The following is a 26,337-nucleotide window of genomic DNA, read 5'->3' on the forward strand; positions in this document are numbered from 1 at the left end:
GTGAAAAGATGCGACTGCTGTTACCTCAAGTACCGGAGGGGACTTGTGCTATGTATGACTTAGTCCACATTGCAGCCGGCTTGTGGGAGGCAAGAAACAGCGTTCGTGACAGGGGAGGGTTGAATTGGATGATATGAAATTGGGATGGGAGAAAATATAGAAAAATGGGAGAAAAAGTGGATCAAAAAAAAATCCTTCTATTGGTAATAATAATAATAATAATAATAATAATAATAATAATAATAATAATAATAATAATAATAATAATAATAATAATAATAATAATAATAATAATAATAATAATAATAATAATAATAATAATAATAATAATAATAATGATAATGATAATAATAATAATAATAATAATAATAATAATAATAATAATAATAATAATAATAATAATAATAATAATAATAATAATAATAATGATAATAATAATAATAGTAATAATAATAATAATAATCCATAACAAAAACACTCATATGGCCCTTACAGTACCCATGTACATGTCAAAATACTTCCCAAAGGTCAGTGAATACCACGATCACAACACCAGAGGGAGCTCCACAAATCATGTTAAACCCAGATTCGGCTCAAACAAGGGACTAAACATGTTTCGCAATTATGCCACATCAATGTGGAACGCCCTACCCAAAGCTGTAAAGGAATGTGAATCACTACCCACTTTCAAAACCACTCTCAAAGAACACCTACGGGAGATTGCAATTCGAAACTGGTCCCTGTAAATGTCCTAACCCAACCCCCTCCAATGTACAGTAAATGGCCAAGTATGGTTTTGTCAATATTCCAATGTACAGTCCGAACCCCCCCCCCCCCCCCCCCCCCCCCCATATACCCAACCTCCTCCAATGTACAGTTTTTACGTCAAATGTATATACTCTCTTTTCTGGACTCTTTTTGTATCACAAACAGTACTGTATTTGAAAAACTGGTATGTCATAAATGTATAGATGTAGCAGTACTGTCTATCTGTATGTCATGTATGCAGGGGCGTAGCTCGGGGGGGGGGGGGGGGGTAGCTTAGGATGATTCCAAGGGCCCAGCACAATAATACACCTGAGTGATGTCTAGTAAAAAAGGGGCCCCCTTTTTTACTAGACATCACTCAGGTGTATTATTGATGCTCTCATTGATACTATGTTTGTTTCTGAAGTGTGTGTGTGTGTGTGTGTGTGTGTGTGTGTGTGTGTGTGTGTGTGTGTGTGTGTGTGTGTGTGTGTGTGTGTGTGTGTGTGTGTGTGTGTGTGTGTGTGTGTGTGTGTGTGTGTGTGTGTGTGTGTGTGTGTGTGTGAGATATATATAGAGAGAGGGGGGGCTTTGGTAGACTATTGCATTGGTCCATTCATTGAAGATGAACGCAATGCGACATCCTTTACTAGGCTCACCCACCAACAGTGCAGGTGCTGAACTGCTGATCCGAATGTATAGGTAAAAACCATATTATGCGTTTTCATCAATAAAAAAATGGCCAAAAAAGTTTCCACTTGCGCGCTTACGCGCGCTCGCATTCACTGGGGGCCTACAAATACATTCTTTCATGGGGCCCAGAATCTGGAGCTACACCCCTGCATGTATGTCATTATGTCCTGATGAATTGAAAATGGGGGACCCTGATGTAAACAAGACGAAAGTCTTTCTCTGGTCTGCATCCCCTTAACAATTGTGTGTATTGAGCTGTACTGTATTGTACCCATTCTGCAATCTGTTAATAAAGTTTTCAATCAATCAATCAATCAATCAATCAATCAATCAATCAATCAATCAATCAATCAATCAATCAATCAATCAATCAACCAACTTCGAAAAAGTGCCTAAGCTGCTTAACCAGTGTAGAAACAGGCGTCGGCCAATCAGAGAGCGTCTTGCCAGAAATGCGGCTAGGTTTAGAAATAACGCTCCTCAGAGCCGGTGTGTGCGTACCTGAGGACCTGAGCGACTCTGCAGCTGGATACTAAATGACTACAGTTCCCACAACAAGCTGCGTCTTGAGGAGGAGCGGGTGCGACTGCGACCGCAGGGGGGACTGGCTGCTGGGATAGATGGGGATGTTTCCATCATGGCGGCATCCATTTCGGGTTATACTTTTAGTTCTGTGTGTTATCACAGCGCCAATAGCAACTCCGATCATGTAAGTGCCGAAACTCCAGCTAATAATAAACCCAGATGCGGTGTGTTGTGTTGTGTTGTGTGCGTGGCTCGCCTGCTCGTCGCTAGTTTGTGTTTGTTTCCACTGTCATCATCATCATCCTGTTGCAGGCTAGCTAGCTGCTACTGGGGCCGTCTATTGACTGCTGCTACATAGTTAGATACTATCTAGTAGATACTACAGACTAAAGCTAATGTTCTCTTCTTCCCGATGCACCATTAAAATAAGAGCAGCTATCACGGATAACAAACTGGCTAAATGTTTAAATCGCTTCCGTTCAGGGCTAGCTGACTACAGTAGCTAGTTAGTTAGCCGGCTAGTGTTGCTTACTAAGCGCCTGGGACTTTACACAATATTTTAAATGTTTACAAGTTAACTGTCATTGAGGTTGCAACAAAGGAAGTGTTGGACTTTTAACCTGCATATAATTATTGTATATTTTGGATTGGAAGTCTAGCTAGTTGGCTTTTTCTCAGTCACACAGGCTAGCATGTTGGGTCAGGCAGGTGGGAAGTAGTTACTTATACTGTAAGCCTGTAAGCTTGACTGCATTCCTTACATAGCAAGAAAGAACAAGACACCCATCGTTGTTTACGACCAAGATACCTTCTAATAGCTAGACCAGTTGCTGTCACTTCTCAGTGAATACTTTATTTGGTTGAACTTGTGTGTACTCTAATGCATTATTGTATTTATTTTAGCTTTGAATCACTGTGTACTTTGAACACATCTTTTGTATTATAATCATCATCATACTCCATCTGATATGTCTTGATTCTGTATGTATGTATCTATTCTCATCCCAGATAATGTCACTCCCTCGTTTTCAACCTTTTTCTCCAAACTTTGTTTACAAAGGAGGGCTTCCTGTTAGGAGAAGTCAGGCAAGAGGAGACTGTCAGCATCAGCGACACACAGATCAGCAGTGCAGAATTGCTCGAAGTAGTAGGTAAGGAATGTACCCCCAATAGATTTGTCACACCAGCCTTTTGAAGTCCCTGGGAAATTCTGTCAAACTAGATTGACAGGTTGCACACGAAAGTAAATTTTATTCACAGCCATGATCATGGCATGATCTAACTGGTATACCCAACCTGTAGTAACTGTAATAGTATGCTCAACCGCATGGTATGAGGTTTCGTGAAAATACCATAGGCCAGAAAACAAATGCTCGCCAATTGGGCATGATGTAATAATGTAAAGACGTGAAATTACTTTGTTGGCTTTGTTATTACATTGTTTGATTGTGCTGATGGTGCAAATGTGCAATATTCAGTAGATCATTTGTGAAGTTGAATGTTTACAAGCTTTTCCTCAAACATGTGATTGCAGTTTCAGGTGATCTGCCATGCCAAAATTAAGCTAGCTAATTTAACCTGTTACCTGCTGGTCACTTGGTTTGTGCATGACCAGTCACCTGCAAATGCAATCACATGTCAGATTGCATAGCTCCGTTTGAGGAAAAGCCACCCATACGCAAACAGTGCTGGGATTATAAACATTGCACTTTACAAACAATTTACTGAATATTGCAACTTCCAAGGTAGTGTAATAACAAAACCAACAAAGGAATTTCACGTCTTTACATTATGTCGTGCCCAATTGGTGAGCATAGTAGAGGTTGGGTATACCAGCTAGGCATGATCACAGCCATGTAGAGGGGGGAACTTAATCAGATTTCATCACAAGCGATGGCTTGATTCATGATGACATTAATTTAGATTGAGCTACTAATGTAGCACTTGCCAGAAATAGGGTACATAGGAAAGTTTGTTTTGTTAAACGATGGGGCTGACCCAAATGTTTCAACAAGTACCTCAGAGGAAGAACCATATAATTCTGTTTAGCATTTTCAGAGGAACAATGTTTTCAAACTTTATTATTTAAAGATTGTAAGTTAGAGTGTTGTGTTAATTCATAGTTAAAGAGAGAAGAGGTTGAGAACCGTCTTGTGATATGTCACTTTCACATTCCAAAGTTATTTGGATTGACTTCAGAATTGCAAATACATGGGCTGTCAAAACGGGGTTATATGGTTTTTCACTTCAATTATTCAATTGATGCCATGGTAATTGATGCAGTTCTATCAAGATTGAACTGCTTTATTTGTTTGTTTTTGGATGTTTTTTTTTACCACTCCAAAAACATTGATTTTTGACATTTAGTCATGGGCTGACCCGAATTCTTCAAAGCTTTAATCGTTGTCATGGTAATCCAAAATCAAGATTTGACTGATTTGTCTTTTTTTTTGTATATATATATATATATATATATATATATATATATATAAACCACTCCAAAAATGTGCCTACCTCAGTATGAGAAACAGTTTACTTACTGGTATATAAATAATAATCCAACATTCATTTTTAAAAATCAGTTATTTTCATTTAGTCATGACAATGATCATCAGAAGCCTATTTACCCCATATCTCTCTGCACTGAAACATTGCATGCAGGAAGAATGCAAATAATGAGATTATTTGCTGATGATTACTACTGAAGCTTTGAAGCCCAAAAAAACAAGACAGCGACTTGATTGTCTCAGATTTGACATGGCGTTTGATCCAAGGCAGGGAGCCACACAGTAGGAGCATTGGTATGCAGGGGACTGTCACTAAACAGGCAAGCTGCAAAGTACAAAATTGCTATATCTTCGAAATATCAAAAAGATTTTCATCTCTGTTTTACTTTGGGGTGGGAGGTGAGATCTCCCCTGAGGTTAAGGTCAGGGATAGGTTTATTAGCAGAACATGATGAGTTCTGGCATGCAGCTTGGATAAACATGTGACTGCCCAATGCCCATGCAGGGGCAGCTTAGAATACAAGTGTCTATTCATTTTATATGCTAATTCATTTTATATGCAACTACCAACTGTGCCATGAGTAGATAGACGCACTGATGTACTGATGGGTATCGTTTGAAAGTTTTCAATACAGGTGCCAATCGCGATACCTGGGATTTGATACTAATACCAAAACAATGCTTTTTCTTATACCTTACTTTTCTGAGTTATGTGCGTAGAGTGTGCTGTGTAAGCCAATCTGAGGCTTTGTTACATTTAGAATGATTTTGGATTGTGGTTGAACAGAATAAATGTTATACTGTACCTTGTAACAAACATGCTTATTGGCTCACTGACACTGATGAGATTAACTACTTTAGGTATTGAGATTTGGTATTGAATGATTCAATACCAAATTTGGTATAGTATTATTTATTAGTAGTATTTTGATCAATACCATAAAAGTATAAATGTGAATGGCTGGATGCATGAGCATATGACATCATAATATTAACACTAGAGACACTTCTTGACCACATCTTCTACAGTAGTTACATTTTCTACAGTACAGTCGCATCTTCTACAGTACATATTCTCACTTTCTACAGTACAGTCACACATCTACAATACAGTCGCATCTTCTACAGTACAGTACATATTCTCACTTTCTACAGTACAGTCACACATCTACAATATAGTCACATCTTCTACAGTACAGTCTAGAGCTGTCCCCGAAGGCTGTTTTTGGGCTTCGAACTTCAGTCTAGTCTCGAGTTCACAAGATCTTCCCTCACTCAACTAAGCTGTTCTGATTTGACTCGCAATGCGACGTAGCAAGGAGCTGATTGAGCTGATCGTGATCTGATTGGCTCTGTGGTTGTAGTCACCACCCACAATTTGCTCAACAACAGAGCAGTGGATTACTTCCTCAAACGGCTTGCGCGTGTGCCGAGAGGGAGAGAGGGATACGGAGCAACGGGAGCATTTACACACAAACCCAACTGTGTGTGTTTTTGGGACACATCGCATCTCTCCTCTCTCTCTGTCACTCATCTCGGAGCCATTTACACCCAAACCCAACTGTGTGTGTGTTTTCGGGACGCATCTCTCCTCTCTGTCTGTCTGTCTGTCTCTGTCTCTGTCTCTGTCTCTCTCCCTCTCTCTCGTTCTCTCTCTTGCTCTCTCTCGCATGTATCACGCTGTGTGGGTGACTGTCACTCAAAGTGCTTATGGGCGGAGCCCAGCCAAATCAGCCTGCAATCTTGAGGTCGAAAAATGATGCTTTTGAGTACTTGATTAAAAATATAAAACAATGAATTTTTGGAAAAAAAACTTTACAGATGTGTTCCATAGAATAACAGGAATTGTGTAAAGTTGCCCAAATAGTGAAAGGAATAGCAATGCATGTCCCCTTTTAAATGAGTCTTACATTTTTTTTTATAAACTTTCTTTAATGAATATAACTCATCAACATAAATAATCCAATAAGGGCATGGTTGGTACGAAAGTGATGGATTTATGATAAATGTTTTATAAAAATGTGTATGACTAGTCATATACTATAATATTAGTGTAGCCTAATCTTTATCTGCACCCGTGAAGAAAAACCCCATTGGTTTAAACAGAATGAATAGATTAGACGCATACAAAAAAGATATATTACAAAAATAAATAATAATGTTTTATTAAAAATAAAAAATTTGGGGGCGCCCTCGTGGCGCATACCATAGTGCCTTGCGCACCTACGTGGCCGACCCGGGTTCGATCCCAGCTCCCGTCGTTATTTGTCGCATGTCCTCCCCACCTCTCCTCCCGTTCGCCCTCTCCTCTGTCGGTCCTGCGTGGCCAATAAAATCTGTAAAAATGCTAAAGGTTACAAAGGTTCGAACATTCTGGCTCAGTCCTAGTACAGTCACATCTTCTGACCTTCTACAGTCAGTACAGTCACACATCTAATATAGTCACATATTCTACAGTACAGTGCAGTCACATCTTCTCACCTTCTACAGTACAGTCACACTTCTACAGTACTCACATCTTCTCACCTTCTACAGTACAGTCACACATCTACAATACAGTCACATTTTACAGTACAGCCACACATCTTCTACAGTACAGCATGCACAAGTGTGTATGAAATTAATTATTATTGTGTCCTGCTGCCGACCTTGTGCTGTCAAGTAGGGCTGCAGCGATTAGTCGACATAATCGACGACGTCGATCATAAAAACTCGTCGACGCAGAATTTAATTTTTAAACTTTATTTTTTTTTATATAATATATATATATATTTCTTTTTTGCACTACCTATCTTTGTGAAAGTGGCTTCTCAGCTCTGGTCCAGCTGAAGACAAAGCAGAGGAACAGATTGGACATTGAGCATGACCTCAGAGTTGCTTTGTCTACCATCACCCCAGACTTTGAGACTCTTGTCAGGAGCAAACAACATCCCCAGTTATCCCATTAGTTCCCTGGGATGTTAAGCTAAGAAGTCTGCTATATATTTTTTTTGTTATTTAAACACTTCCACTTTAATTTGTATTATTTAATTTATTTATCTCGTTATGAGTGATTGTTGTATTGTTCAAATACATTTTGATTTAAAGTTGCTTAAGATCCAAATTCAAATGATTCATGAGTCATTATTTTAATTTGCTATGGGATCATCATGTTATGTTAAGTTAACTGTTAAGGCAGAGGGACTGGACAACAGGGTGACATTCACAGGTGTGCAGACTTGAGCATGTGAGGTAAAACATGCATTGGAGAAGGAGCCATGCCCACAGGAAGCAGAGATTGAGGGTGTGACAAAAATAATCGTTAGATTAGTCGACTAATCGAAGTTAGATTAGTCGACTAATCGGAAAAATAATCGACAGATTAGTCGATTACCAAAATAATCGTTAGTTGCAGCCCTACTGTCAAGCACAGTTGAACATGAACAGCTCTTAGGATCAGACTGATGAGTCCAGCCCTTAACAATGTTCTCATCTGAAGTGTGTTTTGATTTGGAGTTTGAAGACTGACTGGGGGAATTGAAAACTGGCATTGGCCACCGTATGCTGTCGATAAACAACTATATTTGTGTTGAACGTTTCCCTCTGCATCAGTTTAGTCCTTTACAAAAGTGTGCAGATGTATACAAAATTACGTTTTCATTATCTGTTTAGCGTAAGACTGATTTGCCAGTGGTATCGCTTCTTCATATCAGAAAAAATTAATAACGCACATCCTCCGTTCCTTGGTGCTGAGCCAAACTGTAAAAACAGTAGTACATGAATCAAAGCGGGGCTCGCACTTTGACATTAGACCTTACTTGTAAATTAAACTAATAGAGGGAGACACTAACAGTCTATAGATAGAGACTTTGTTTTTTCCTTTTTGTGTTTTCAGTGGCTAGGACCTGGACCGGGTCCAAAGAAAGTACCTTACACACTGCTGCCTATCTTTAAATTATGTCTAATACTGTGTTTAATATATATATATTTCTCAAAAAAATCTCCTTCTAAAAAATTTCAAATGTAAAAAATAAATTGTTACTAAATCATGTCTAAAATGTATAAAAGAAATCATGAAAGTCTTGGTACCGCCCCTGATGACCAGGTGGGGCTGATAGATTATCTATTCATTTCATTTCCTGTATGTAATTTTGTGTTGTGTACATACTTGAAAAAGACCAGAAGGGTCAAAACGTTGTATCTGCTGCTATTATTTGTCACAATTAAAACGCACTTCTTCATATCACCTTGTTATGTTTGTTTATATTAACTTGTATAATTCAAAAACCTATTTGTATTTTTCCCACAACAGAAATCCATAACCACGAACCTTGTGCACAGTTATTTAGGTAAGATATGAGCCTCTTTAAACCCTGCTGATTCTAATCCTAATTCACAAATTTCCCCCAGTTCTAGCATTTAGTTGAAAGTATTCATTATGGTGTTGTATTTACCGCCAATTGAAATGGCCTTTTCTTATTTGTCTACAATCTATTTTAAGAAATGAGTGATTTAATTGTAAGTGGTCAGTAGATGGCCCCATTCCACCAGATTGCATGACATGTCAACCTACGGTTGAGTAGAGAGTTACAGGAGAATCAATACTTCACAGCGTAAATCATTTGTGATTCCCTTGTGTTTCCTCTCCAGCTTTTACGACTATGCAGGTAAAATCAAAGAGGAAAGTCTTAACAGAATTCTTAAAGATAGGCGGAAAGTGAGTATGGACAATTCTATTTTTAAGAGTCCTTGTTTTATTGTTCGCTGTATGACCAGTTGCATCTTAAAGATACAGTACAATGATGTACAGTTTATGATTCAGTCGTAAAATTGCTTATTGTGGAATGTTTAGGTTTTTATTTTGACACAAAACATATACAGATTTTACTCCATTTACACTTTTGTCAAGGATGGGAACAAAAAGGCGCAGTGCCTTATTTCCATCGTTAAGTCATAAGTATAATTTTCTTCAGCTTCAGATGTATCATTTGTTTTGATATACCGGTAAGTGTTTTAGGTCAGCCTCTCTGAGCACAGCCAACTCTCAGTAGGCTGAAGGGGTGTGGTCTTCTGTTCACTAGACACTATATAGACGTTTGATGCATGGATACAGGACAAGGTTACGCCACTCTGCTAGATGTGACTGATGGATAAAATGGATATCTGAAAAGGCTTGATTTAGTTGATATCCAGTGGGATTGACATCAAAGGGCTTTAGTCATACATTTCAAAACAACAATAGCATTTTGTGTATTGTTACATCAACATGCCTTCTGTAAAGAAATGCAATGAGATTGAAAAACATAGAAAAACAAACTAGGGCGCCAGGGTGGCGCTCCACGTACAGCACTGCGGTGCAACGCGGCCGTCCCGGGTTCGACTCCTGGACCCGGCGACCTTTGCCGAATGTCTTCCCCCGTCTATCCGCCCATACTTCCTCTCTCTCTCTCTACCGGACTGCCCGGAAAAAAACAATAAAATATCAACCAAAAACATAATAAAAAATAAAAAAATAAATAAAGTCTGGCATCTTTAACTCATTCAGTGCCAGCTATTAGTCTTGGCCTTGTAGCTAACGTGCCAGGTTTCCATTACATATTTTCACTGTGCGTCGTATGTTTGGAGAGCTATATCTATATTATAGCTATGGGGACAATACTATGGTCATTTGACAGTGACTTTCTTCCGTCCAAGATTTTTTCATGCATACGTTCGCGCGTTATCCCGTGGTGAATATAAGTATAATTTCAGAGTGATCCGGGATAATTCCCGAAAGGCTGAGTTATAGGGCGCTATGTGAATTCTACTATAAGCGTTGGCGTTTATTGCCTGGACACGCTACCATTTCCAAATCAAATGTCTATAAAAGGTATATGTTTCATCATGAATGCATGAAAGGGGGGGGTGGGGGGTCATTTCTGATGCTTTGATTGCCAATAACGGCATTCGTATTGAACACTAATAAAAAATCAGCTGGATTGTTATGAAAACATTGCACGATCAAGCTGGTATTGACGTCAGATAGTCCTTACCTCTGATCGGGGGTATTCCAAAAAGAATATTCCAATTGTTTGATCGCCATCTGGTCCATCTGATGTCCATCTGTTCCACGACATAATACAGCACAACACATGCACAGAGTGTCCCGTAGACGTTTCGATGCGACGAGTGAACCTCTAGGCTTCCCTGTACTAAAAAACTGCACCCGGAATGGTGTAAACGTAACACGCGGTCTGGAACAGGGTTTACTGCACTCTCGATACGGTCACCTGAGAGGATCTGGCCGGTACTGCACCCTCGGGGTCCCAGTATGCCTTTTAACGGCAACATACAGGTCTGTGACATTGAATAGGATATTAAAATCGAATAAAAGAAAAAAATGACCAAAACCCGAGATATCGCGGGTCTGGCAATTAAAGAGTTAATGAGGTCTTCTAGTTACATTCTGACCATTGCTAGACTTATTAACACTTTCAGTGCCAGCCACGGCATAATTTGTTATTTCATGCCAACCGTTCAATGCCAGGAACGAGATATGCCGTTTTTTAATCGTTATTTTTATTTTTTTTTGTCCACTTTTTCTCCCATTTTCTATATTTTCTCCCATCCCAATTTCGTATCATCCAATTCAACCCTCCCCTGTCACGGACGCTGTTTCTTGCCTCCCACAAGCCGGCTGCAATGTGGACTAAGTCATACATAGCACAAGTCCCCTCCGGTACTTCAGGTAACAGCAGTCGCATCTTTTCACCTGCGCAGCTCAATCTCTCAGTGGCGAGGAGTAACGCGTGGGAGGCTCACGCTGCCCCCGACACTTCCTGATTCTACTGCGCACGCGCACCAACCGACCTGTAGGAGTCGCTGTCCACAACGCCCGATCCCCACCCATCAGTTTCCCACCCCCTAATACGGCCAATGTGTATTAGTACGGACGACCAGCTAAACTGAAAGCAAATGTGGAGCGCTGGGCTCGAACTGACGAGCCCAGCGTCTCCAGCATTTCGTGGCGAGCGCCTTGCCACGTAGCCGCCCTAATCGTTATTTTTTTTATTAGCGATTTCCATTCATATTTCATCAATCTAGCCTCACGTTACCAGTGGGGATCTGTCTGAACTCGAACAGGGAAAATACCGCCCCCTATCGTCCAGGGTTTCCGTTAGAAAAAATTGTTGCCGGTCTCCGTGACCTGCAAGATTTCAACTACCGGACAAATGAGATTAATTCCGGTCATAGTTTATTGAGCTTTAAAACAATTGATAGGCAGGCTCATGTCATCCTCAAGGCATGTAGATTTATAATATTATTACTTAAAACTAGGCTACTTTTGCGTATACAGTCATTAATATATTCCAAATAAAATAAGTCCCTCGAATCGATTTTATTTCAAGTCAGCAGCAGCACGGAGACGGAGTATCGAGGGCCTCGATACTCCGTCTCCGTGCTGCTGCTGACTTGAAATAAAATAGACCGCGTATGTGGCAGTCGGTCCGACACTGAACAGCAGTCTGTTATAATCACATTTTTATGAGCTAACGAATTCCGTTATATTGGACATTTGTATTAATTATATCAAGCGAAGAACTGAGAAAGCAGAGAGACTGCAACATTATCGTGGTTTGCGTGACTACTCTCTCCACCTCAATGTCACGCGGTCGAAAAGGGCGCTTGTCTATTGGACAGTGGAAATGTGTGTGTGGCTGCGATCCTGTGTGTGCGCGCGCGCGTGTGTGTGTGTCTGTGTGTGTAGTGTACTGCGGAGCCCAGATCAGCGGAGCCGAGTTTTGACATGGCATTGATCCATTGTTCTATTGAAGCACATTACCTACCACCATCCTCTCGCTAAACAACTTGTAGACCACGGTGTTTTTATGAGTGCCCACAAGTAGCCGTTTTAATAATATAATAAGCCGCGCGCCTCGGTAATAATAATAAGCCGCATTTTTTCTTCCTTCTTCCCAAGATGCACAGACATAGAGAGAGAGAGAGAGATAGATAGATAGATAGATAGATAGATAGATAGAGAGATTAGATGCAGTGTGCTTGTTTTGCAGTGAGTGCTGCGAGCAGTGGTAATAATAATCACTTCCTATATTTGGTTCGCGTTTGGTCCGATGAAGCGAACCGAGACCTACGTTTTTAAAGCTCTCGCTGACAACGTCGTTGTCATTATTAGAAGCAACGAGGAAACAAATGTAATGATCGTTTCGTTCATCGCATAGGCTATTTAATTTTAGCCTATTTTAATACAATTCAAATAATCAAATTGTGCTTAGACTCAGGGAATTATTTTCACCGGACATTAAGACCGGAGAAATTAAATATGTCGGACTTCAGGAGATTTTGCCGGACAAATACCGGTTATTACCGGCTAACGGAAACGCTGCTATCGTCTCTCCGGATGGTACTGCACCCCATTGGATTGAATGAAACGCATGGAGAAAAAAAGTCCTGCTTCCACATTTTACTTGTCAGACAAGTAACCGGAGACGATCGAAGTCATTGCAGAGCCGCAGAACAGCGGAGAATGTGTGTTTCCAGTACCCAGCGTTCGATCAATAAACGCGATCGATATTTGGAATGGCGATCAGGAATTGGAATAATCTTTTTGGAGAACATCTGATCTGAGGTAAGGAATCTATTTCCAGTCTTGGGATAATCGGAGCTATTTTCACCTATATATCAGCGTGTGCCGTATGTGTGTGTGTGTGTGTGCGATCAGGAAATAAGATAATTGATTTTTCAGCCCGCTTCTATAGCGTGCATAAATACACATATACTATTGATAATCTAGCGTTTATTTGAAAACTATTCATAAATAGGCTGAAAAATTACAACGTATTTTGTGTATTCCAGTAAAGGGCGTCTATAACAGATTTTTTTTTTCTGAAACTTTCAAAAAAGCGAGCGGTATAAAACGGAAATGAACCGATTATTAAAAAAAAAGCGTTTCGACAATGTTGACTGCAAACAAGTCATTGATAAGTGACGGCCATATTAGACACATAGCCATAATTTAAGATATACCGGTAGTTTATGCGTTCGCAAATATGAGAACTCTGTCATTGAAGTGGGTGGTGGCATTCAACGGGGTAAATAGGACACGGAGGCCAGCACTCAAAGTGTTAAAGCCCTTCATTGTACTTGCCAAGCTATCATCGTCATTTGATGTGTCGATTCCTCTGAAGTAAATATGTAGATTGTAGACTAATGTATTAATCAGGAAGTATGAATACAGTTGATCCTCATTTTGGTCTGAGCATCAGACTTCCAATGTGACTGGTTTACAAACAAAATATGCAGCCAAGATAATTTTCGAATGATTTTGCCCGATTGATTTGCACTTTCCTGTCGCACCAAAATATTTCCAGTGGAAATTAGCCCATACATTGTGGCTTAGAATATATGTTGCATATTTATTTGAATACATTTTGGCTCAGTATTTCTTTGTAGTCCGTTCATCTGAATGTGGTCAAGTTCAAGTTCTTTATTTGTCAAATACACAACAATACAGGGGGCATTGCAGGTAATGAAAACATCAATGAATACAAGAATGGTAACAAAGTAGTAATATCAAAATTAAATATAAAATGAGGTAAGATAATAAAAATAAAAAAAACAGTTATTTACAGAAAGTGTAGTGTATGTGCATGGTAAGGTGCAGGATGTATGTGTCCAATAACAATTAGTAGTAGTACAGGGGCGGCTACGTGGCGTAGTGGGCAAGGCGCTCACCACAAATGACTGAGACGCTGGGCTTGCCTGTTCGAGCCCAGCGCTCCACATTGCTTTCAGTTTAGCTGGTCGTTCATACTAATACACATTGGCCGTATTAGGGGGTGGGAAACTGATGGGTGGGAATCGGGCGTTGTGGACAGCGACTCCTACAGGTCGGTTGGTGCGCCTGCGCAGTAGAATCAGGAAGTGTCGGGGGCAGCATGAGCCTCCCACGCGTTACTCCTCGCCACTGAGAGATCGAGCTGCGCAGGTGAAAAGATGCGACTGCTGTTACCTCAAGTACCGGAGGGGACTTGTGCTATGTATGACTTAGTCCACATTGCAGCCGGCTTGTGGGAGGCAAGAAACGGCGTTCGTGACAGGGGAGGGTTGAATTGGATGATACGAAATTGGGATGGGAGAAAATATATAGAAAATGGGAGAAAAAGTGGACAAAAAAAAACAATTAGTAGTAGTACGATGAATAAAATAAAATATCAAAATGAGGTCAAATAAAATAGTAAATTTCTACAGACAGTATCTTGCGTAAAAGTATGTGCGTCTTTTAAGGTGCAGTGCACGTGTCTTATGTGTATGTGTGTGTGTGTGTTGAAGAGTTTTAACTTCCCCAACTTGTAATTACTTCCCCATTCGCATGTGGTTTTGGACGGGAGATATTCTAGTGTAGTGTATCAGTTTGTCTAAACGTCCCTGCTTGTGACCTTTGTATAGAATGTCATTGGCTGGTACCGGTTCCGGAGGAACACGCTGCAGCAGATGTCGTTCAGGGAGCAGGTCATCCACAAGCAGCTGACCCAGCTGCTGGGCGTCCCCGACCTCATCTTCCTCCTCTTCAGTTTCATTTCCACAGCCAACAGCTCCACACACGCCCTGGAGTATGTGCTCTTCAGACCTAACCGCAGGTAGAGGCTTCATGCACACATGTATGATGTTACACCATGATGAGCAGACACACACACATTGTAAGCCTAATTTGGCAAAAATATGTATGGAAAGCATTTTCAATTTGTTTTGGCCCAGTATTTCAAAAAGACAAGATAAGATATTCCTTTATTGATCCTCTTGGGGAAATGCGCGCGTCAGGTATGGGCATGGTAATAGTAGAAAGACATAAATAAATATAGGCAATATATTATAGTAAATATAAAATAAATAAAAAACAGTGTAAACAATATAATTAACTCTGAATATAAGAATGTGAGAATGTAAACAGTGTATCGTCTTTCAGCATTCTGAGCAAATGGTGATACTGTTTAATGAGGCCCTGTGTTGACTGTTCACCTATGACCTCTTTGGATGAATCCCTGCACTGTTACTCAACTTGTACAGTTCATTCTGTGTAAGGCTCCTGTCATCATCATACTGTTGGACCCTACAGGCTTCACCTGCCAACACTTACAGAAACAGCAATCGCTTCTTAGTGTTGGGTCACTCTGAAATGCACAAGCGTAATATTAAATGTCCAGGTAGGGAAATGGGGAACGGGGGAAGACCCAGGGCTCGAAATTGCGACCGAATTGGTTGCATATGCGACCGAAATTGTATCTGTGCGACCTCAAAATATAACTGGGAGCATTCGTGCGAGTGCCCCCCCCCCCCAACGTCCCTTTCTCTGTACATTCGCTAGTTTGTCTGTCACTCAGTATGTGCCAGTGAGTTGACGGTGACCATTCTAACCAATCAAACGTGAGCTTGATGTTCTTACATGGAATGCTGATTTTAGATTGGTTCAGTTGACGCAGTGCCCTCATGGCCCCTCCCCCTCACAGACCCGTCTTGTCACAGACCAGTCTCATTAGCACCGAAGATAGCAAGCGTGCAGGTCCTCTTTTAACATCACTGAAGCATTAAACAATGGCCCAGTAAACTATTCACTTATCTAATGTTATCTAGCTGGCTAGCTACTGATGGCTCATAACATCATTGAAATTTGTTTTTTCAACTGTGGCTAACGTTAGCTAGCTACCAGTGTATCCATCTGCGACGGACTTAATTAAACACTTCATGGAAACGGAGTAACGTTAACGTTATGTCGAGTTCATACTACACTACACGTATGAACTCGACATAACGTTAACGTTACTCCGTTTCCATGAAGTGTTTAATTAGCAGCAATCTGTTGTTGAAAATTTAACGTTAATGCTCTGTGCATTGCATGGACAGGAAGCCGTCATGCGAGGACAGCAAGCCGCCATGAAATCGTTGTCATATTGTAGTCTTTTAGTCTTATTAACTAAAAGATTTTAACCCAATAAAAAGCAGCAGCACTATTGCATAACTGAGTCATGTTTGCTATGTATTTCTTTCTTTCGGGGAGTAGGACATTTGTTTCACAGTTTTAGCATGATGTTTTATAGATGGCTAGGTTAAACACAGGTTTTTGTTTTTAAGAGGGGGAGTTTGATTTTATTGAAGTTTATTTCAAATATGCAACACAACAAACAAACATCAAGTACAGATATAGCCTTAAGCCGTTCAAATAATAAATGTATAATTTTTTTTTTAAATAATAATCTAAAGGAACCGATAAGAGTATCGATAAAGTACCGAACCGTTAAGCAGTATCGATAAGAGTAGTAGTATCGATAAAATCCTAACGATACCCATCCCTAACTGTTATAGTAGTTTTTTTTATCAATAAAAAAAATATATTACATTATATATTGTTGGTGCTCCTTACATTTTGGTGGGTGCTCCTACATTTTTGCTGGTGCTCCCAACTTTTTGAAGTTGGGAGCACCAGTGCTACCAAGTAATTTTTAATTTCGAGCCCTGAGACCATAGGGGAAAACTGAACTGGCGTGCCTGAACATTTATCAAATGTCAGTCAGGCCAGTGGTGGTGGCCAATCGGACTGGAAGGCATACTGAATTAAATGGTATACCATCATGGATCCATGCAAAGTTATGGATTTTTACTATACGTAACCCTTTCTTTTTTTATTTTATCAATATTAACTCTTTCTGCGCCAAACCCGAGTATAATCTGGTTTCGTCGCCAACCGTTGAGCGCCGTATACTTGGGTTTTGATCCTTTGAAATTTTTCCTCTGATCCCCATTCTAACCACTCGCGCAGACCTCCCTGTATCTCCCTTGCACCGCTGCCTATGATAAAATTGCAATGTCGATCGAATCCTGCCAGGTGGCAGTATCGCCTACCTTTTGAACTGGGATAGTTTAGTGTGGGGACACTTTTAATTTTTTCGTCTGCAAGAACTCCTCCCCCTCAGAGGACAGAGTGATCATTCTGAGATTTTATCGCCTCAAACCTATTTCCCGTATACACATATACACAAGTAATTGCGATGGTGATGGGATCACTGGGGATTATTCTTTTTGGAGTACCTTCTGGCTAAGGTAAGGTCTATTCTATGTCTATTTTACCAAACCTGAAACATGTTTTTGTACCGATCAGTGTCGTATTTTACCGGACCTAAAACGTGCTTTTGGTAACGATCACAGTTTTGAGTTAAAACGACCCCCTTGATGATTTTGTGAAGACACATATGTACATGGTATATACCTTTTGATTTGGAAGTATTTGGGGTTTCAAGCGAGCAACCCGAACGATTTAGGCATATTGCATATAACGCGTCATATCTTGCGATCTATGAAAAAATACTGGATTATTTTGGAAAGGGGCGATGTTTAGCGTGCACAAACTACAGTATGTAGAAATTAACTGGTTAGTCAGTGATGGACTATGAACAATGCCTGTCAAATGAGCCATACTATTGTCTCCCTAGCTATAATACAGAACACACGATGGGTCTGCAAACATCGCTAAAATGGTCAATAACGCTGGCGCCATTGAGTAAAGATGGGAAAAGAGCGTGGCGGTCAATGAGTTAAAGAATTTTAATAAAATAAGTAAAATAAATTGAATTTTGTATGAAATAACACCATGACAACTGTATTACAAGATAAAGAGATAAAAGTCATATACCGTTCTAGTGGTGCGAATCACCAGTTTCATCACGATACGATATTGATTATTTGGACAACGATACGATATTTGCCGATATCACACAGTCTGCCACGATACGATACGATTCAGGTGCCTGCGATTGATATGAGACGCTATTATATGCCCATTCAGTAACATTTAGATCAACTAAAAAAAGGCAACGGAAATATCATTTTGACATTTTTATTTTTGAGCTCTTCCAGACATTTAAATGAAAAACAATTTATTGTTTTTAATACAAATAGACTTCCTGTTCACTGTAAAGTGCCACGTTTTGATAAATTGAGCTTTAAACTTTAAGCAAACATTTTTGGAACTCACAACACGCAACCTAAAACCCCTCTTTCCAAACGCACACACACAGAGAATGCCCCCCCTTCCCCAGTCCCTAATGGACCTCTGCTGTTCTTTCAATGGCTCTGATCAGCTTAGCTTAGTTAGATCACACTAACGCAACGTTATAAGATACAAGATACAAGATACTTTAATGCCACACAACAATGGTTGGTGGTAATTGTTTTCGGTACAGATTGTTAAACACTGGTTACATCTCTGCAACAGGACCTGCATTATTATTATTATTATCAACATGAAACGGACATCAAAAACGCCCCCCTCCCACCTCCCAATCCCACAATAAATACATATATACATAAATACATATAGGACAGTCACGGTAACAGTGTCAGTCAGTGACGGATGCTTGCCCGTCTGTGCAAAGGGGGGTGGGCCAGGGTGTTCAGTGTTCGGACTGCTATGGGGAAAAAACTGTTTGTGAAGCGTGTGTCTGGTTAGTTAATTTCTGTATTTAACGCGACGTGGGCATAAAGGAATGGCGAGGATGCAAAGCATGTTGGATGCATTTGACCTGTTGTGGGGGGGAAAAAACAGGCACTTATTTCGGGTCGCAAAATAGGTGGACTCTGAAGCAATGCTGTCTAACGTCTACACACGGAGATATTGTTGTTGTTGCGGCCGGGTGGATATGCTCACCAGGGGATTTTCAAAATAAGAGTATCGCAATATGAATCTATCTTTTTACGTTGCATCGATCCTATTTGATAATTGATAATAGATCGATATATCGATCTGGATCGATGTATCGTCCCACCCCTACGATGGTTATACCATCAAAACTAAGAAACATTTGTGATATATTTTGGCCATATCGCTCATCCCTGGTGGTTAGTGTTGGAAGATAATTACTTTACACAACTCGATGCACTGACAAAAGAAACATAATAAGCATCCTGCCGATTTTATTTTTATTTTTACATTGGCCAAATACAATCGCCTTACACAGCACCACAATTAATCAGTCCGTCTACTAGTACTCGATGAATCAGTCCGTCTACTAGTACTCAATGCATCAGTGAATCAGTCAGTCTACTAGTACTCACCTGACATGATTTTTAACTATTTTTAACAAACATGTTGGCGCAACGCTCTCCACAGCCTCCCCCAGCTAACCCTCTGTCTGTCACCCAGCAGGTACAACCAGAAGATCACTCTCTCCATCCCCAACCTGGGCAACACCAGCCAGCAGGAATACAAAGTGTCCTCGGTACCCAACACCTCACTCAACTACGCCAAGGTCATCAAAGAGCACGGGTGAGGCTGCCTGGAACTCTGTGTGTGTGGATGTGTATTATGTTTATTTTATTCAGATCCCAGCTGTTACCGTTGTAACAATTACTCTTCCTGGGGTCCATAGATGAAGTGTGTGTGTGAGTGTGTGTGTGTGATATAACGTGCAATATAACGTGCAATATTTTTAAGGTCTAGTCTTACCTTTTGAATCTACATTTCCTCCCTGCAAGTTTTATATTTTTTTGAGTGGTAGCCCGTATTCTGCAAATACATTTACCTGCTAAGTACGTGTAAGCCTGTATCAAGCTACACATGCCCACGTTGGTGTTTTTCTGTGTCTTTGTATATAAAGTTAGCATGGCTGTGTTTTTCTCTGAGGTCAATGTCCTCTTAGGTCTTAGCGAGGCCTGTCCAGCGAGCAGCATCCAGCTGACATCACTCACCTCTATGTTCACACCAACTAATGACATCTACTGTATCTTTGACAGATGAGGGATGGGATTTGCGTCCTGTGATTTAGGAAAAGCGCTATTGTTAAGCCAGTGTAACTGTGTCAAGCTTCATTTTAATATATAGGCTAATCTTTACTGTAAACCTGCCCCTGAATACTGAATATGAGAGGGCGTGTGTATATATCGGATGTCCCTGAATTTTCAAACTGAAATGTTGACTGTCCCTAAATCTTTCCAGGGCCGAATTCTTTGACAAAGACGGTGTGATGAAGGATATCCGAACAATATTCCAAGTCTACAGTGCGCTACAGGATAAAGTGCAGGTGAGCACTTATAGTGGGCACATATATTGGACTTCGATGATGCACACTGAATTAAATAAGTTTGCATTGTCGAGTGTCATTTAGAACATTAGTCAATATTTATTTATTTTCTTCCCCTCTCTTCTCGTTTGAGGCTGTATGTGGAGAAGTGGAGCAGAGTGAACGAGTGAAGGAGAAGGCCCAAGAGGACGTGAACAAACTCAAACAACAAATCGCTCTCAGGAAACGGAAGACGGCAGAAGAGGAAAGAAGTACGTCACCGCTTGGGAATTTATGATGTAGCGACGATGTGACATATGACTGTTATTACCAACGTATTCTGCCTTGGTATTGATTTCAGGCTGACAAAGGCCATTTTTATCTAAGCTAAGCATAACCTTTGCCTGTAGTAAAAGGATGAATTACAGTGAGTTTGTGATCCCCCTCCACAGAGGTGAGGTTGAATCAAATCCAACCGAGCAGTAAAACTCGACACAGTCGTCCTGTCGTTCTTTCACTGTTCCTCGTCGCCAGTGATTTCCTCACTAACCTGTTTGCCTCCGTGTCCCTCAGGGCTCCGGGACGCCCAGAACGCAGAGTGTCGTCCAGCCGCGGAGGAGCACACGGAGCCCTCGGAGACGCCCCTGCCGTCCAGGGTGGCCTTCCACAGCCTCTCTGCCCCCGAGAGACCCGGCACCTCTCCCACCCCCACCGCCTACGCTGTCCTCTCGTCGTTGTCACCCCCGCCCACCAGTGCTGCTCTGCTGCCCCGGCCGCAGGCCGTGGGCTCCCCCGGCCACCCCAGCCCCGGCCTCTTGGGCGTGGGCACGGGACTGGGGCTCGGCTTGGGCCTCGGGGCCAGCTCTAATCCTGGTCCGAGCCACAGCACCCCGTACCTGGGCAACGGGGATGGGTCCAGCTCGGACTCCCTGGACAGACAAGCTGCCGGGCAGGAGGACGACGACGACGAAGACGACGATGAAGATGAGGATAGTAGCGAATATGAGAACTTAGTGAGCGAAGCCTCTCAGTTGCCGGCGGTTTCTGCCAGTATTTTAGCTCAAGGCCGCCCCGCCGCCCTCAGCCCTGATGGGGACGCCCGTGGCTCACAGACTTCATAGATGTGTACCACGTGCCCCGGGGAGAGGGGACGGGGGGTGACATATAGGTGACACACCGGGAGAGGTGGGCATCTCAACCAATCAAAGATAGACATCTCTTATATTACAGAGGAAGTGCCAGTCCTGAAAATACAAGGCATGCGCAGGTGGTGCTCCGCTGTGTGTTTCTGTTCGTCTTAGTTCCATCTCCATTTTAAGGGGAAACGTTGTCGCAGGCTTAATAAGTGGGGTGAATTTTTTGTTTTGTTTTTTTTATAAATCTGGTCACTCCCTCGTGGATGTGTCTGGTTCCAATGCTGGAGGTGGATGTCATGATGGATTATAAATGCCCGGCGTTTGGCCAGCCCTCTCCGTACAGACGGACCCTACTCCACTCTTCTCTGGATCATGCTGTGTCACATCTGCATCACCAAGTCTGAGCACCCAGAGTACCATTACCTCTTGCACTATGTTTGCCTTCTTTTAAACCATTTATTTAAGTAAAGCAAAGGGAAATGTTCTGCGGCCTTCAAACATTTACTTTCTAGTGAGGTAGGTGAGTGGTTGTCTTTTTTTTTTTTCTTTTTTTTTTTTTTACAAAGAAAGATAAATATATATATATATAAATGTAAACTATAATTTCTTTAACATGCACAGTTGTGACATTTGATTTTGGACCGTCGTCATGTTCTCATTTCCATGTAAGCAATTATGTCTTTAATGAATCATACAGTTGCCTATTTAGATGACAAAGAATAGATTTTGATCAAAAAGTTTACTCTGCCACTACTGTATGGGTGCTTATATTATACTTTTTTTTGGTCAGAGTAACCGTAATTAATCTCTCTTGATTGACAAAGATCGCACTGTCTCATTCTTCTTGGATAACACTGAAATTGTACAGGCTTTGCTGCAGCTGCACTTAACAAACATTTTGCGGATTCCTTTATTCTCATGCTTTACCAATGCTGCCATGTCATGTCACTTGAGTAGTTCTCTTGGACTGCGCAGAGTAGAACTGCCTCTGCTTTTGTCTAATTGTATGGGGTTCACAGGGCAAACGCAGCGTACTGTAGCTTTACTAACCAGATACCTTCCACCGCTGCTGCGACACAGAGAAACCGCTAAAACAAGAAGCTGTGTGTCTGTCCCTCTACATATAAACACCTTGTCTCTTTCCACCTTTTGTCCTTGCACTGCTGGCTGTCTCAATTACTACTGACGGTGACCATATGATCACTTCTCTGCTCGCAAGACTCCGTTCTCTTATTAAACTCCCGATGGTAGGCTTTAATACTAATACCCCCTGCTGTGTGTGTGTCGTAAGTAACCTTGGGAACAAGGCAGAGAGACAGATCACCTTCCTGTCTTGGCACAGTTGACAATAGACCTCATGCACTCAGAGCTGATTGGTTCAAACTAAGTTGTTTGTGTGTGCGTGTATGGACATTGATAATGTGACAAAACGGCATGACCTCCATTCAGTATATACAGTGCCTTCCACTTGGGACAGAACAGCCCCCCTCCCCGCTGCACACAAGAACACGCTTGGACGTCTCTCTGGGGGTAAGCGTATCAAAACCATGTCGTTGGCGAGACTTACTGTCCACCTTTCTTAGTCCTGCAGTTAAGGTATATGCCTTCTCATGTGTGACGTGATGTGCTCTTGCCTGCCTAACACCATTACACTGCATCCCTACAAACACCCTTGATTTGACTTTTTTTTTTATATATTTTTTTTTGCTCTGTCCATGCAGTAGTTGCTTTTATGCAGACCCAACATGCCATGCTTGCCTCCGCGCTCAGCAAAACCTCTCGCTCGTTTTTATTATTTGAAACTGGAATAATAATACTGTATGTTCATATACTGTACAGCTGTAGTGACTCCCTGTTCGAGGACTGTTCAGACCCCGCAAAGTGTTCCAAAGAGGGACCAGCAAATACTTTTTTTTTATCAGGGCCAGGGATTTTAAAGAGATGACTGTCACGAGAGAAATGGACTGATTGGGTGCTGAATGGCAGAGACTCCCTTGACATTGTGTTCTACATCGTGTTCATTTTGCACTGCAACTGAAAGCCATTTGGGGTGATGCTTTGAGCAGGTTGCACTCAATTTGGAAATGAAAGAAAATGCATTGTGGAGATGAACTGTAAGGAGACGCTTTGCCTTGTGAACTAGTTGCGCCTCATTTTCACAGCCCAGTTGTATGTTGTGCTTTTTTTGCCTTAGGGTCATCTTGCTTTCATCTGTTGCTCTGATGTATAATATCAATGCATTACCAATCCGGGACTGGCACTTGAACTTTTACTGACGTAATAATCACTCGGGAGAGACACACAATCGCAAGATGCCTTTGAATGGCAAATCGGTGAGTTAGACAAGTAGGGTTCCCTTTTGAGCACTGGAATATATATAAAGTGGAAATCAATAATGAATGTACAGTAGATAAGGGAGTGGGTAGCATTTAAGCAGAACTTATTTATGAACCTGTCTCAGTCGGGGAGGGAAGGCGGGAGGGGTTGGCAGAGGAGGCACAGTTTTTCATCCATATAGCGTAACAGACTTACCGGCACAGCCTCTGAGCTAGGAGGCAACCCTTCCTTTCAGGAGAGGCCGTAACAAGAGCATCTTCTGTCTTCTCCCTGAAGCACAAAGTCCTGCCACACTTCTTGGTTCTTATCTGGATATGTCTGTACTGGACAAGAGCAGACCAAGGTTATTTGTTTACTCACAACAAGTTGTTATCCCCACACAGAGAATATGGTTCTAGAACTGGGGAATAATAAATAAGACGATGCTTATATGTGACTTGTTGTGTCTTCCTTATTATTCAGATCAATTTAATATTGGAATGTAGATGCTATGCGTGTGGAAGGCACTCAGAATCATATTTTATGTTTACAGCTGTTATTCAACGTGCACACTTGAAAGCATACTTGTACATGTTATCATTGTATTTCTAACCTTGCAGCCAAAGCAACGAGGCAAGCAGAGTGGGTTGTTTTGATGACGTCATGTAGAAGTGGGACGGACATTAATGTAAACAAATAAAGTCGCCGGCTTTGCAGAAATTGACAGTGTTTTATGATAAAATCGTTGGTATTTATGTAACATCGTGATGTGATATATTATGTACGGAAATATTTTTTCAACATCGCAACAACTGCTGCTCAAGCTGCCATGCATTTCTGCAGAAGAACTGCTGCTGCAGTATTTTTACGATGACATCATCCTTTCATCCCTGTTGTGAGGTTGCTTGCAACTAAAGTGCAACAAATCATGACGCGACGGGGAAAACGATGATGATTGGAAGTCTCGTTTGCTCCCGAATTTGAAGACAAACGTCCCTAAAGCGAAATGCAGTTTTATACTATTTGGACATGATATCGGAGCTGCTTTGATAATAAAGGATTGTAACGATTAGTAATGAAACACGTTACACTCCGATAGGTCAGTGTGGGGGGCGGGATCCTGGGAGAGTAACCAATCAGCTGCTCCGGCAGCTCCAGGTGGTAACGCCTCCTCTGACTGGAGCAATAGGGTATATCTGCAGAGCCGCAAGCCCACCGTCTGGGCGGGGCTTCGGGGCTTGTACTCTGTTTGAAATCAATCAATCAAATTTATTTATATAGCACCTTTAAACATGACGCTTGTCAACCAAAGTGCTTCACATAGCTAAGCTAAGTACAAAGAAAAGTATAAAATCAACTGAAAAATAAAATCAACGGATAGACAAAGGAAAAACAGAACAACACGTCAACAAGTACGGCAAGAGTCAAAGTGAGTCAGGGAAGGCCAGGCGATATAGGTGGGTTTTGAGTTTTGATTTAAAAGACTCAATGGAGGGGGCAGATTTAATGGACATGGGGATGCTGTTCCAGAGGTCAGGGCCTGCGACCGCAAAAGCACGTCCCCCCTAGACTTGAAGTTAGACCTACGGGTGGTTAGGAGACCCTTATCAGCCGATCTGAGGGCCCTGGCGTTGGTATAGGGCAGTGGTGCCCAACCAGTCGATCGCGATCGACAGGTAGATCGCGGGCTGATTTCAAGTAGATCTCAATTAATAAAATTAGATTATAATTATTAAATCAACTCTGCCTCCTTGTTAACTAAAACAAGCAATGCTGTTTGTTATTTAAGATGAGGTCGGACTCGGCACTGACAGATTTGTGTTCATTATGCTGCTTTTATAAAGCCTCAAATGACGGCTTACAATATAAAATTTTGGCTGGTAGCTCTCGGCTAGGTGGTAAATTAAAAAGTAGATCTTGGTTCAAAAACGGTTGGGCACCCCTGGTATAGGGGGTGAGGAGGTCTGCTAGGTAAGCAGGGGCCTTACCATTTACGGCTTTGTAAACCAATAAAAGGACCTTGAAGTCTATTCTAAAGCGCACCGGGAGCCAGTGGAGGGAGGCAAGTACAGGGGTGATGTGAGCTCTCTTCCGGGTACCTGTGAGCAGTCTAGCGGCAGCGTTTTGGGGGAGTTGTAGACGGGCTATGGTGGATTTATTTAGCCCCAGGTACAGGGAGTTACAGTATAGTCTAAGCATGAGGATATGAAGGCGTGAATTACTCTTTCCAGGTCTGAGGGGGAGAGAATGGCCTTGATCTTGGCTATGGACCGGAGCTGGAAAAAGCACCCCTGCCTATTGAAAGAAAACTCTGGGTCAAAGAGCACGCCCAGGTTTTTAACAAAGAGCTCATTGCTGCTGGCAATGACACTGGTTTGGTTTGGAGGG

At 41.5% G+C, this 26,337-nt stretch overlaps 1 protein-coding gene across 2 annotated transcripts; it reads left to right on the forward strand.

The window, feature by feature from the left end:
- The first annotated feature begins 2,035 nt into the window (after positions 1-2,035).
- On the forward strand, positions 2,036-24,377 carry abraxas2 (abraxas 2, BRISC complex subunit). Of its 2 annotated transcripts, none has more exons than XM_084321161.1 (9): positions 2,036-2,149; positions 3,026-3,116; positions 8,764-8,800; positions 9,102-9,168; positions 14,898-15,088; positions 19,642-19,764; positions 20,434-20,518; positions 20,652-20,769; positions 21,071-24,377. In XM_084321161.1, the coding sequence occupies exons 1-9, from the start codon at positions 2,078-2,080 to the stop codon at positions 21,616-21,618; spliced, it is 1,332 nt and encodes a 443-aa protein (XP_084177287.1). In that variant the 5' UTR covers positions 2,036-2,077; the 3' UTR covers positions 21,619-24,377. The 2 variants fall into 2 exon arrangements, with proteins under 2 accessions (XP_084177287.1, XP_084177288.1); XM_084321162.1 differs by having other exon boundaries at positions 19,645-19,764.
- Positions 24,378-26,337: the final 1,960 nt, after the last annotated feature.

This window comes from Notolepis coatsorum (assembly GCF_963971535.1).
Source record: "Notolepis coatsorum genome assembly, chromosome: 9".
In the NCBI taxonomy this organism is placed as follows: Eukaryota; Metazoa; Chordata; class Actinopteri; order Aulopiformes; family Paralepididae; genus Notolepis; species Notolepis coatsorum.